The following is a 15,147-nucleotide window of genomic DNA, read 5'->3' on the forward strand; positions in this document are numbered from 1 at the left end:
ATCCTCACGCATTCGTGCAGCAAATTCGCAATTCACCAAAAGTTAACGTATTTTGTGCAATCTCACGGTCTAAAGTTTATGGCCCCTTTTTCTTCTGCGAGAAAAACGTTACAGGACACGTGTATCTGGACATGCTGGAAAATTGGCTCATGCCACTACTGGAGACCGACAGCGCCGACTTCATCTTTCAACAGGATGGTGCTCCACCGCACTTCCATCATGATGTTCGGCATTTCTTAAAACAGGAGATAGGAAAACCGATGGATCGTTCGTGGTGGAGATCATGATCAGCAATTCATGTCATGGCCTCCACGCTCTCCCGACTTAACCCCATGCGATTTCTTTCTGTGAGGTTATGTGAAAGATTCAGTGTTTAAACCTCCTCTACCAAGAAACATGTCAGAACTGCGAGCTCATATCAACGATGCTTTCGAACTCATTGATGGGGACATGCTGCGCCGAGTGTGGGAGGAACTTGATTATCGGCTTGATGTCTGCCGAATCACTGAAGGGTCACATATCGAACATTTGTGAATATCTAAAAAAACTTTTTGAGATTTTGTATGTGTGTGCAAAGCTTTGTGAAAATATCTCAAATAATAAAGTTATTGTAGAGCTGTGAAATCGCTTCAATCATTTGTAATAACCCTGTATAAATGGAGATACAATAGCTTACTGCTAGTTGCCGCTAGTTCTCGCCGCGTCTGGTGAATTAGTACCCGTAGCATCGCTGAAGACAACACCGGCCGTGAAAGCCTACATTGCATGATAAATATCATTCATTTCACAGAAGATGATACAAGAAATATCAGAATGTCCCATTTTGTCTCTGATGCGTTATACAAAGCGAAACATACCGAAACAAGGCTTTAAACAATTCATTGTTGGCAAGGAGGCGAGGACTTGCTAAATAATTAATACTAGTGCCTTCTCTCTCTAGTAAGATACTGCAGCAACTACGACCCTCTTTTAAGAGGGTTAGCGACCCATCGAAAGGAGCCTAGTGAAAAAATACTTTATGATAAGTGAAGTGATAGTTCACGTTCCTTTCGGTAATCAGTCACTGAATTAAACAACTGCCCTTGTTCTTGTGTGCACCAGTTACTCCTCTACAACTAAATATCCACCTTTACAACCAGGTCATCCTTTATTTCCTAAAGCTATTAGCTGGTGCAGTCTACCTAAATTTCTCTCTCTCGAAACTCACTTTCTTAGAAAACATTCATTTTGTTCACCTACAAATTCATTTAATATCTGTTACTATCACTATTATTATCATTATTATTAACAGCAGCATCAGCTCTTACTTAGTCAATGCTGTTACTCACATTGTCTTTATATATATTCAGATCACATTTAATTCTATTTATACCATTTTATTACGATTTATTATATTAAAATGATTGCCATTTCTTAAGTAACTATGGTGTATAAATCTGTATATTTGTAAAATTCACTCCATTTCATCGTTGGCCGATTGATACAGCAACCGATTTTCATGGTTATACCGAAAACAGTACAGTTGCGAAGTTATTTTTATTTCTATACAATATGAAATAAAAATAACTTTGCAACCATGATTGTTTCATTTTCAGTATCTGTAAAATCGTCGTCACACGAAAAAGAGGTAATGAATAACCTTCATCTGTCAGATTAAAAAAATTAAAAAGTTACAAAGGCTTAGCATTTTGGTTCTACAGTGCTTCAAAACTAATACACACAGTCGAATAACATATTCCTTACTCTATTTCCTATCACAAAAATTTTAGCTTAATATTACTATTTCAAAATTAGGTTCTACGAGTAAAGGTGTGGAACGAAAATAGCCAGACATACATAAAAGGTACATAATAGAAAAATAATAAAAATACGCGAAGAAAATGACTGCCGTGATCACCGATAAGGAATTAAATCTCAACTCATAATGTGTCGACATGAAGGGAAGACTTTTTTTTATTGCCATTGGTGTCGAAATGACGTACCTGGCTGCGTACCGTTAAGATCTGCATCGTCGCCTTCTTCCATTTTGAACTTTTCACAGGACCACGCCATGCTTGTGATGCCAACCTCAGAACCGATTTGCACCTGGGAGACCATTGCCCCGTGGACATCCATGACAATGATCTGGCCAGCTGTGGTGCCAAAATAAACCTGAAACAATTGTTTTATTAATGAAATTTTTAGAACTGCTGTTGTGATTGCCGATACCGTTCAGTTTTACCCCGAAATTAGAAAACAAAAGTACTACAGAACTCACAAGCAAACCAAATCTCTCTCTCTCTCTCTCTGTCTCTCTCTCTCTCTCACACACACACACACACACACACACACACATACACGCACACACACACACACACACACACACACATACACACACACACACGTACACTATGTGATCAAAAGTATCCGGACACCTGGTTGAAAATAACTTACAAGTTCGTGGCGCCCTCCACCGGTAATGCTGGAACTCAATATGGTGTTGGCCTACCCTTAGCCTTGATGACAGCTTCCACTCTCGTAGGCATACGTTCAATCAGGTGCTGGAAGATTTCTTGGGGAATGGCAGCCCATTCTTTACGGAGTGCAACACTGAGGAGAGGTATCGATGTTGGTCGGTGAGGCCTGGCACGAAGTCGGCGTTCCAAAATGTCCCAGAGGTGTTGTATGGGATTCAGGTCAGGACTCTGTGCAGGCCAGTCGATTACAGAGTATAATTGTCGTGTAACCACTCCGCCACAGGCCGTGCATTCTGAACAGATACTCGATCGTGTTGAAAGATGCGATCGTCATCCCCGAATTGTTCTTCAACAGTGGGAAACAAGAAGGTGCTTAAATCATCATTGTAGGCCTGTGCTGTCATAGTGCCACGCAAAACAAGGAGTGCAAGCACACTCCATGGAAAACACGACCACACCATGACACTACTACCTCCGAATTTAATTATTGACGCTCCACCCGCTGGCAGATGACGTTCACCCGGTATTCGCCATACTCACACACTGCCATCGGATCGCCACATAGTGTACCGTATTTCTCACTCCACACAACGGTTTTCCACTGTTCAATCGTCCAATATGTACGCTCCTTACACCAAGATAGGCATCGTTTGGCATTTACCAGCGTGATGTGTGGCTTATGATCAACCGCTCGACCATGAGATCCAAGTTTTCTCACCTCCCGCCTAACTGTCATAGTACTTGCAGTGGATCCTGATGCAGTCTGGAATTCCTGTGTGATGGTGTGGATAGATGTCTGCTTATTACACAGTACGCCTCTTCAACTGTCGGCAGTCTCTGTCAGTCAACAGACGTTGTCGGCCTGTACACTTTTGTGCTGTATGTGTCCCTTTGCGTTTTCACTTCACTATCAGATCGGAAACAGTGGACCTAGGGATGTTTAGGAGAGTGGAAATCTTGCGTACAGACATTTGATACAAGTGACACCCAATCACCCGTCCATGTTCGAAGCCCATGAGTTCCGTGGAGCGCCCCATTCTGCTCTCTCACGATGTCTAATGACTGCTGAGGTCGCTGATATGGAGTATCTGGCAGTAGGTGGCAGCACAATGCACCTAATATCAAAAACGTATTTTTGGGGGTGCCCAGATACTTTTGATTACATAGTGTATATAGTGTTTACCCCACGGCTTCACCTGAATACGTGTCGACCACATATGTTGCATACATCTCTTCCTCCCCCCCTCTTGGTCCATTTCCTCTTCCCCCCTCTGCCCATCTCCTCCTCATCATATCACTGACCATCTCCTAATTCCCTCAATTAATCTGTACCATTCTCGCCCTGGCCCCACTCTCTATCTCCTGATCCGCTCCCTACCCAACTCTTTCTCGCCCCCTTTCTACCCTTCTCCTCCTCCCCATTATCTCTGTCCAGTTCTTCCTGCCTCCTGTCTCTGCCTATCTTGACCCATATACATTCTGCCCATCTCCTCCTCTTAATCTTTCTCCCCTTGCTCTCTTGCCCCCCCCCCCTCTCTGTCCATCTCCTCGTCTCCCTCTCTGTTTGTCCATTTTTTCTTACCTCCCCTTCATCTATACTTTCTTCCCATCTCTCTCTCTCTGTCTCCTCCTCCACCTTTCTCTCTGTCAATCTCATCCTCCTCCTCTCTCTATCTGTCTCTTTACCCCCCCCCCCCTGCCCTACACATCCTTCTCCCCCCTTACTCTATCCATCTTCTCCTCCCCGTGTTTCTCTCACTCCTCCTGTCCCCTCACTCTGTCGATGTCCCCAACCGCCATTTTCCCATCCACCTTCTCCTCTCCCTCCCTCTGTCCCATCTCCAGCTGCCTCTCTCTGTCGAATTCCCTCCTGCCACCCTTTCTGCTCATCAATTCCTGCTCTCACTCAGTCCTTCCCTGCCTGCTTCTCCTCTCTCTATCCACCCCTCCTGACACCCTCTGTCCCTAATCACTCCCTACTACCCCATTTCTTTGTCTTTCACCACTTTTATCCTTATCAGCTTTCCAAAGGCATGATCATCTGCATGTTATCCCCTAAAAAGGAAGTCGATAAAATACGCCAATACTAATCACACAATATACCTGTCATGCATGGCGGCCTACTTGTGAGGGACTTCAGATCTGTTATTTGCCCCTGGTGTGCAGGTTGCCCTACAAAGTAGGATGATAACGTAAGTTGATACAACTCAAACACAACGCACCTAATCGTCAATGACCAGAAGAAGATTTCTTGCCTCTGATATGTAAGCTGCCCTGCAAAGCAGGTCAATAAGGCAATATGATACTATTTACAGATGACTCATCTGCTGTAGAAGGTGGCGTCTGTGGCACAGTGTGAAAGAAAACATTTTTGCTCATATATCCACTCCTTGTGGAGTGAGGTGGTTATAAACCCCATAGTGCTGATACTCGCAGAGTTTGCTTCTTGTGCACAAAATTTCATCGAAATAGGCCTGGAGGTTTGGGATGGTGCCCTGGACATACAGACTTAGAGTCTGATTTGTTATATACAAGTCGATGAAATAGCCTGATACTACTGCCACAGAATGCCAATTGTGTAGGGCAAAATACTTTTCAGGGGCCTTAAAAGCGTATTTGCTCCTGACATGTAGGATGCCATATAAAGACGGCCAATAAACTATGCCAATAGTACTCCAACATACCTGTCATGCAAGGAATCCTAAACATTGAAGGGTAAAAACCCTTTCTTGCCCCTAATGTGTTGGCTGCCCTGTAACGCAAGTCAGTAAGGCAGGCCAATGTCATTCGCATGCAACATGCCTGTTGTGCAGGGCATCCTGCATGGCTAGGGCTGATTAAAAGATTTTTTTTTATCACTGCTCCTAGTGGAGTTAGGAGGCTGTAAACCCTTCAGTGCTAATACTTGTGAAGTTCTTCCCACTGATTTGCTTGGGTATAGGTATGACACATACAACGTACACATTTCCTCCCTTCTTGTCTCTTTGTTCACCTCATCTTTCCTCTTCCATCTGTCCATACCCTCCTTCTCATTCTCTATGTCTTTCCTTCACCTCCCTCTCATTGCCCATTTCCTCCACCCCTCTCTCTGAACATATCCTCCTACTCCTTGCTCTATTACCTCCTTCCCCCTTCTCCTCTTCACACATCTCTATGTCAATTCTCTCTTTCTCCTATCTCTGTACAGATCTTTCCCTTTCGGTCTCATGCTCCTCCTCTCTCAGTGTTGTTTGTTATTCGTTGAACACGACTGACTGCACAATCGCCAGTGGAGATGGAGCTAGTTGGTGCACAGACAGGCCTTGTCTCCTACGAATGTAATGCTCTGTTGCCTTGCCGGATGATGGTTTGGACATGGGATTCCATCTGTAGTTAATTTTTCTCCTGCATTCTCGGATACCGAAAAACACTGAAGATTCTGGGAGTCCCACGAGAAAAATAAACTGTTGCTGGACTTCCGTGTCCAAACCCATCATTCACCAAAGAAACAGAGCATCACATTGAAGGGAGACAATGTCAGTCTACGCAGCAGCTAGCACCATCTTCTCCACTGGCGATTGTGGCAATCAGCAGAGGTCACTGAATAACAAACGACATTGCGAGACGTTACGCCTGCGGGCCCATCAGCATACAAAGTCACGTTTTCTGCTGAAGGTGTAGTCTGGCAGCAAGTTGTGTGCCTGTAATTTCGAAACTCATAAGCATTGTTGGATGACGTTTCTGAACGCAGGTACCTGTGCTCTCTTTGTTCGTCAAGACATCTTCTACATACTCTCAAAGTTTGTCGGTGTAATTTTGAAGCACCCTGCATATAACAGAAGAAGATATAGGCAGATATGGATATATTCAATCACTTTAGCCTCTTTGGGTTGACGTGCAACATAGTATCCCAGCAGGTTCTTCTATTTCTGCCAGTCTTGGCTTCCTATTGCAACTGTCTTTCTTAAGACTGTCCAATACTTCCAGCGGTCTTCCTCTCGGTCTTTTATGGTAAATTGGGCTTCAGACTGGTTTTTCTTTCGAACATTTGCCATCCTTTCTTCGAGCGTCGCGACCAGCTCATTGTCATTCAAGGTAATTACTCTTTCCATTAGGTCACTGACCTTTGTTGTATGTCTGATATTTACTGTCTTTCTTTGTGTAGCCTAACATTGATCTTTAAATTGCTCTATGGGTTACTAAGAGTCTTCTAACAGTGAACTCAGTCAGTGTCTATATCTCACAAACAAAAGTTATTAGTCTTCGTATATCCATAATTAAAATTGACTATTTGGGACGTCAGCTAGTATAATATATGTTAAAAAATGACGAAATTCCTCCAGCTGTATTAAGATGTTGGTTTTATGGGCGACTAGTTTCGATGTTGTTACATCATCATCTTCAGGCCCATACTTGTTGACAGCAACTGTATGAGTCTAACACTAGTAGTCAGTGGTGAGACAGGCGTGTTCCATGCGGAAGGCAGGTTGTAACTGAAGATGATGTTGTAACAACATCGAAACTAGTCGCCAATAAAACCAACACCCTAATACAGCTGGAGGAATTTCGTCATTTTTTAACATATACGTTATTACTGGTAATATGCGCTGGTCTAGAACTGTTTTCTACAGGACTCCCGACGCCTTTAACTTTAAATCTAGAGAGTATATCTTCCGTAAGCTAGGCAACCATATTTAATACATCGAAATGTATCTGGTTTTAAGTCACCTTTCACGTTTGGAAGTTGACGGAAATAGACATATTATGTGACTCTTTCGAGGTGTGTAATTTCAACACTTTTTGTGGATTCATTACTTTCCCCCTGTAGCACAGCACGTTTACTTAGTTCATAGCATTCTGAAAGTTACTTTTGAAGATAGCACCGCTGCTTTGTTAACTCACGTCTAGATATTCTGCATTCCTAAAATGTTTGACCCAGCTCCCTACGCCCCATTCCCCATCCCCATACACCTAACCTCCCACCCCGGCCGCCCTACTGGGCAGTCGTAAGAAGATGTATCTATAAGAGACACAGGCCGTGTAACGTCTGTGAACCGTAGCGCTGAGTGAACCGTAGCGCTGAGCAGAATGCTGCAACACAAATTGTTATGTAACAGAAAGGTGTACCTCAACTGCTATCAGAAGAGTTTTTTTGTGTTTTTTTCTTTTTGAGTATCAGTCTTCTGACCGATATGATGCAGCTCGCAACGAAATTCTCTCCCCAACCAACTTCCTCATCTCTCAGTAGCAATTACAGCCTACATCCTCAGTTATCTGCAGGATGTATTCCAGTTTCTGTCTTCTCCAGTTTTTATCCTCTACAGTTCCCTCTAGTACCATGGAAGTTAATTCCTGCTGTCCTAACAGATGTCCTACCACCCTGTCCCACCTTAATGTTAGTGTTTTCCTTATATTCCTTTCTCGCGGAACCATCTCGTTCCTTACCTTATTAGTCCAATTAATTTTCAATATTCTTCTGTAAAACCACATCTCAAACGCTTCGATTCTCTTCTGTTCCGGTTTTCCACAGTCCATGTTTCACGTCCATATAGTGCTGTGCTCCAAATGTACATTTTCAGAAATTTATTCCTCAAATTAAGGTCTATTTTTGATACTTCTCTTGGAAAGGAATGCCCTTTTTACCAGTGCTAGTCTGCTTTTGATGTCCTCCTTGCTCTCTCCGTCACGGGTTATTTTGCTGCCTAGGTAGCAAAATTCCTTCATTCACTTTGTGATCACCAATTATGATGTTAAATTTCTCGCTGTTCTCATTTCTGCTACTTCTCATTACTTTCGTCTTTCTTCGATTTACTCTCAGTCCATATTCTGTACTCATTAGACTGTTCGTTTCAGTCAGGGGATCCTACAATTCTTCTTCATTTTCACTTAGGACAACAATGTCATTAGCAAATCTTATCTGTGATATTCTTTCACCTTGAATTTTAATTCCACTCTTGAGCCTTTCTTTTATTTCCGTAACTGCTTCTTCGATATGTAGACTGGACAGTAGGGGAGAAAGACTACATCCCAGTCTTACACACTTTTTAAGCCGAGCACTTTGTTCTTCGTCTCCCACTCTTATTATTCCCTCTTGGTTCTTCTACATATTGTATATTAACCGTCTTTCCGTATAGCTTACTCCTATTTTTCTGAGAATTTCGAACATCTGGCACGATTTTACATTGTCGAACGGTTTTTCCAGGTCGACAAATCCTATTAACGCGTCTTGATTTTTCTTTAGTTTTGTTTCCATTATTAACTGCAACGTCAGAGCTGCCTCTTGGTGCCTTTACCTTTCCTAGAGTCAAACTGATCGTCAATCTAACACATCCTCAATTTCCATTTCCATTCTTCTGTACATTACTCTGGTCAGCAACTTGGATGCGTGAGCTGTTAAGCCGATTGTGCAATAATTTTCGCACTTGTCGGCTCTTGCAGTCTACGGAATTGTGTGGATGATATTTTTTCCAAAATTCATATGGCATATCGCCAGACTAATACACTCTACACACCAACGTGAATAGTCATTTTGTTGCCACTTCCCCAAATGATTTTAGAACATCTGATGGAATGTTGTCTATCCCTTCTGCTTTACTCGATTGTAAGTCTTCTAAAGCTCTTTAAATTCCGATTCTAATACTAAATTCCCTATCTCTTCTGTATCGACTCCTACTTCTTCTTCTATCGTCAGACAAATCTTCCCCCTCAATGACGCCTTCAATGTACTATTTCCACCTATCCGCCCTCTCCTCTACATTTAGCAGTGGAATTCTAGTTGCATTCTTAATGTTACCACCCTTGCTTTTAATTTCACCGAATGTTGTTTTGACTTTCCTATATGCTGAGTCAGTCCTTCCGACAGTCATTTCTTTTTCTATTTCTTCACATTTTTCATGTAGCCGTTTCGTCTTAGCTTCCCTGCACTTTCTGTTTATTTCATTCCTCAGCGACTTGTATTTCTGTATTTCTGAGTTTCTCTGAAAATTTTTGTACTTTCTTCACTCTTCGATCAACTGAAGTATTTCTTCTATTACCCATGGTTTCTTCACAGTTACCTTCTTTGTACCTATGTTTTTCCTTCCATGATTGCCATTTTAGAGATGACCATTCCTCTTCAACTGAACTGCCTACTAAGCAATTCCTTATTTCTGTATTTATAGCCTTAGAGAACTTCAAGTATATCTGGTTATTCCTTAGTACTTGTGTATCCCACTTCTTTGCGTATTGGTTCTTCCTGACTAATCTCTTAAACTTCAGCCTACTCTTCATCACTACTACATTATGATCTGAGTCAGTACTTACTCCTGGGTACGCCTTACAATACACTATCTGATTTCGGAATCTCTGTCTGACCATGGCGTAATCTAACTGAAATCTTCCTGCATTACAAGGCTTTTTCCAAGTATATCTCCTTCTCTTGTGATTCTTGAACAGTGTATTCACTGTTACTACATGAAATTTATTGCAGCACTCAATTGGTCTTTCTACTCTCTCATTCCTAGTACCCAACCCATATTCTCCCGTAACGCTTTTTTCTACTCCTTCCCCTACAACTGTATTCCAATTCCTCATGAGTGTTAGATGTTCATCTCTCTTTACGTACTACTACTACTAATACTACTTCTGCTGCTACGTGGATACTCTGCAAATCACATTTAAGTGCCTGGCAGAGGATGCATCGAACCACCTTCACAATTCTCTATTATTCCAGTCTCGTATAGCGCGCGGAAAGAATGAACACCTATATCTTCCCGTACGAGCTCTGATTTTCCTTATTTCATCGTCATGATCGTTACTCCCTATGTAGGTCGTTGTCAACAAAATATTTTCGCATTCGGAGGAGAAAGTTGATGATTGGAATTTCGTGAGAAGGTTCCGTCGCAACGAGAAACGCCTTTCTTTAATGATGTCCAGCCTAAATCATGTATCATTTCAGTGACACTTCTCCCCTATTTCGCGATAATACAAAACGTGCTTCCCTTCTTTGAACTTTTTCGATGTACTCTGTTAGTCCTTTTTATAAGGATCCCACAACGCGCAGCAGTATTCTAATACAAGACGGACAAGCGTAGTGTAAGCAGTCTCCTAAGTAGATCTGTTATATTTTGTAAGTGTCCTGCCAATAAAACGCAGTCTTTTGTTAGCCTTCCCCACAACATTTTCTATGTGTTCCTCCCAATCTAAGTTGTTCGTAATTGTATGTCCTAGATATTTAGTTGAATTTACGGTCTTTAGTTGATTTACGGTCTTTTCTCTGACAGGAAATCACAAATCCAGTCACATAACTGAGACGATATTCCATAAGCACGCAATTTCACTACAAGCAGCTTGTGTTGCACAGTGTCAAAAGCCTTCCGGAAATCCAGAAATATGGAATCGCTTTGAAATCCCTTGTCAATAGCACTCAACACTTCATGCGAATAAAGAGTGTTTCACAAGAACGATGTTTTCTAAACCCATGTTCACTGTGTGTCAATAGACGGTTTTCTTCGAGGTAATTCATAATGTTCGAAACAATATATGTTCCAAAATCCTGCTGCATATCGACGTTAATGATATGGGCCTGTAATTAAGTGGATTACTCCTACTACCTTTCTTGAATACTGGTGCGACCTGTGTAACTTTCCAGCGTTTGTGTACGGATCTTTCGTCGAGCGAACGGTTGTATATGTTTGTTACGTATGGAGCTAACGCATCAGCATACTCGGAAAGGAGCGTAACTGGTATACAATCAGGACCAGAAGGCTTGCTTTTATTAAGTGTTTAAATTGCTCCACTACTGCGAGGATGTTTACTTCTACGTTACTCATGTTGGCAACTGTCCTTGATTCGAATTCTGGAATATTTACTTCGTCTTCTTTTGTGAAGGCATTTCGGAAGGCTGTGTTTAGTAACTCTGCTTTGGCAGCACTGTCTTCGATAGTATCCCCATTGCTATCGCGCAGAGAAGGCATTGATTGTTTCTTGTCGTTAACATAATTCACGTACGACCAGAATCTCTTTGGATTTTCTGCCGGGTTTCGCGATAAAGTTTTTCTGTGGAAACTGTTAAAGCATCTCGCATTGAAGTCCGCGCTAAATTTCGAGCTTCTGTAAAAGATCGCCAATCTTGGGGATTTTGCGTTTGTTTAAATTTGGCATGTTTGTTTCGTTGTTTCTGCAACAGTGTTCTAACCCGTTTTGTGTACCAAGGAGGATCAGCTCCGTCGTTTGCTAATTTATTTGGTATAAATTTCTCAATTGCTGCCGATATTATTTCTTTTAATTCAAGCCACATCTGGTCTACACTTATATTAATAATTTGAAAGGAGTGGAGATTGTCTCTCAGGAAGGCGTTAATTGAATTTGTATCTGCTTTTTTGAATAGGTATATTTTTCTTTTATTTTTGGAGGATTTGGTGGTCACAATATTCAATCTCGCTACGACAACCCTGTGTTCACAAATCCCTGTATCCGTTTTAATGTTCGTTATTAACTCAGGATTATTTCCTGCTAAGAGGTCAGGTGTATTTTCACAACCGATTACAATTCGCGTGGGCTCATGAATTAACTGCTCGAAATAATTTTCAGAAAATGCGTTTAGCACAATTTCGGAAGATGTTTTATGCGTACCTCCGGAATTAAACATGTATTTTCGCCAACGTACTGAATCAGTATCCTGATATACTTGCTCCATCTCTCCATCTTCAGCTTGCGACGTCGGCATGTATACCTGTACTGTCGTTGTTGGTGTTGGTTTGGTGTCGATTCTGATAAGAACGACCCTGTCACTAAACTGTTCACAGTAACACACTCTCTGCCCTACTTTCCTATTCATAACGAATCCTACTCACATTATACCATTTTCTGCTGCTGTTGGTATTACCCTGTGCTCACCTGACCAAAAATCCTTTTCTTTCCATTTCACTTCACTGATGTCCACTATATCTATATTGAGCCTTAGAATTTCCATTTTCAGATTTTCTAATTCCCCTACACATTCAGACGTTTGATATTCCATGCCCCGACTCACAGAACATTACAAAAAAATTACATTCTGCTATGAGGTGCGTCGTCCATGGCTTAACAATCCGATAAGCCTCGATTCGTGGATTTAAATTCCCTAAAGGAACGTATTCAGGATGTAAAAATTCTCTGTCACAGGAAACATAATATCGCGTAAGTTCCCAAAGTTTCTGAGTAGGAAACTACGTTCGCTTTCGTTTCGGAACATACTCTGTCTTTCATACTCTAAAGCTTGCCACATGTACGTGAGCATGAGCACAAGTTTTTAGTTAAGTAAAACGGGTTGTACACAACTTTAGGCTGATGAGAATGTCGGGCGAAAAAGTTTAAAATCAGGTTAAGAGTTATGACCTTCAACTTAGAGACGCTGATTGTTGTAGTACGGCTATCTCGCGGCTAGGGATTCGACAACTGTACAAAGAACATGAAAAATATATGCGTCACATCTCTTATGAAAAATTATAAGTATCACATCTCGTAAACTTGGCTTAAGGATTGTATCTAATGGCTCTTCAGAAGTTGGAAGAGAAAAAGGTGATCATGATGAAGCGGGCAATGCGTTGAAACGATGTTTGCAGAAAGTCAGCAATAATTGCAACAATACTTTATTAGTAGAATGAAAAACATTTGTTTGTCTTTATTTAATGGGACACTGGAGGTGGTAACATGTCATTACATACGCAGAACTTTTAAAAGGTAAGGATAAGAATAATAAAATATCCAATCCTAGAAGATGAATAACAATGGAATCAATAATAATAATAATCATTATTGTTGCAGTCGTCGATCCGAAGACTAATTTAGTGTAGCTCTACACGCTAGTCTACTTTATGCAACTCTCTTCGAAAGTGCATAACTACTCCGCCTCACTTCCATTCCAAAGTGCTGACTGTATTCAAGCCTCAGTCTCCCTCTCAAACTCTCACCCCTCCTCCACTTGCCTTTGTTAGCACGTTAATTATTGATTGATGCCTCAGGATTTGAAATACCAAAATTTCCCTTCTTTTAGCCAGACTGTTCCATAAAGCTATTTCCTCGAAAATAAAATAGCAATGGGCTAGGAAAGGGTTAAGTGTAATTGCAGTTTCACTGCCGCCGAGAGTCTTCCTGTTACCTGGAAACCTACAGACGTTTCATCTACACCTAGCTCCTGAAATTTGGTAAGATGTGTGTGATGAAGTGTAACTTTCATTGTACCGTATGATTCATGTTGTTGTGTTTAGATTCGTGGATGAAAAGTAGGAAAAATGGCAGAGTATCTGTCAGAGGGTCTAATTAATGTACTCTTCCTGAACCGTGTGTGCACTAAGTGATACGACGAAACTACATATAAATGTACTTATACATACATCAAAAAAGATTTGCCTCACCTCGGTTCCGAGAGTTCCGGAAACAGTACAGAAAATTGGAATAGAAATCAACATACACCTCATTTCCGCTCCTTTTTATTACTCATGAAAACCACACATTGCATGTTGTACCACCATACAGCGAGAACTTCAGAGGTGGTGGTCCAGACTGCTGCACACACCGGTACCTCTAATACCCAGTAGCACGTCCTCTTGCGTGATGCATGCCTGTATTCGTCGTTCATCAAAGCACTGTTGGTCCAGATTGTCCCACTCCTCAACGGCGATTCGGCGCAGATCCCCCAGAGTAGTTGGTTGGTCACGTCGTCCATAAGTAGCCCTTTCCAATCCAGCCCAGGCATGTTCGGTAGGGTTTATGTCTGGAGAACATGCTGGCCACTCTAGTCGAGAGATGTCGTTATCCTGAAGGAAGTGATTCACAAGATGTGCACGATGGGGGCGCGAATTGTCGTCCATGAAGACGAATGCCTTGCCAATATGCTGCCGATATGGTTGCATTGTCGGACGGAGGACGGCATTCCTATGTCGTATAGCCGTTACGGCACCTTCCATGACCGCCAGCGGCGTACGTCGGCTCCAAATAGTGCCACCCCAAAACAGCAGGGAACCTCCACCTTTCTGCACTTGCTGGACAGTGTGTTTAGGGCGTTCAGCCTGACCGGGTTGCCTCCAAACACGTCTCCGACGATTGTCTGGTTGAAGGCATATGCGACACTCATCGGTGAACAGAACATGATGACAATACTGAGAGGGCCTATTCGGCATTTTTTTGGGCCCATCTGTTCCGCGCTGCATGGTCTCGTGGATGCAAAGATGGACCTTACCATGGACGTCGGGAGTGAAGTTGCGCATGATGCAGCCTACTCCGCACAGTTTGAGTCTGAACGAAAAGCATTATTCAACATGGTGGCGTTTCTGTCAGGGTTCCTCCGAACCATAATCCGCAAGTAGCGGTCATCCACTGCAGTAGTAGCCCTTGGGGAGCCTGAGCGAGGCATGCCATCGACAGTTCCTGTCTCTCTGAATTTCCTCCATGTCCGAACAACATTACTTTGGTTCACACGCAGACCCCTGGACACTTCCCTTGATGAGAGCCCTTCCTGGCACAAAGTAACAATGCGGAAGTGATCGAACCGCGGTATTGATCATCTAGGCAAGATTGAACTACAGAGAATATGAGCCGTGTACCTCCTTCGTGGTGGAATGACTGGAACTGATCGGCTGTCGAACCCCCTACGTCTACTAGGCGCTGCTCATGCATGATAGTTTACATCTTTGGGCGGGTTTAGTGACATCTCTGAACAGTGAAAGGGACTGTGTCTGTGATATAATATCCA

General features: G+C 42.3%; 1 protein-coding gene across 1 annotated transcript in view; it reads right to left on the minus strand.

Moving 5' to 3' along the window:
* LOC126456215 (tubby-related protein 4) overlaps positions 1-15,147 on the minus strand; it is a 509,546-nt gene that overhangs the window by 90,082 nt on the left and 404,317 nt on the right. Inside the window, exon 5 of the mRNA XM_050091971.1 lies at positions 1,983-2,151. Coding sequence (XP_049947928.1) covers positions 1,983-2,151 — 169 coding nt within the window. The remainder of the gene's footprint in view (positions 1-1,982; positions 2,152-15,147) is intronic.

Source organism: Schistocerca serialis, chromosome 1 (assembly GCF_023864345.2).
Source record: "Schistocerca serialis cubense isolate TAMUIC-IGC-003099 chromosome 1, iqSchSeri2.2, whole genome shotgun sequence".
In the NCBI taxonomy this organism is placed as follows: domain Eukaryota; kingdom Metazoa; phylum Arthropoda; class Insecta; order Orthoptera; family Acrididae; genus Schistocerca; species Schistocerca serialis.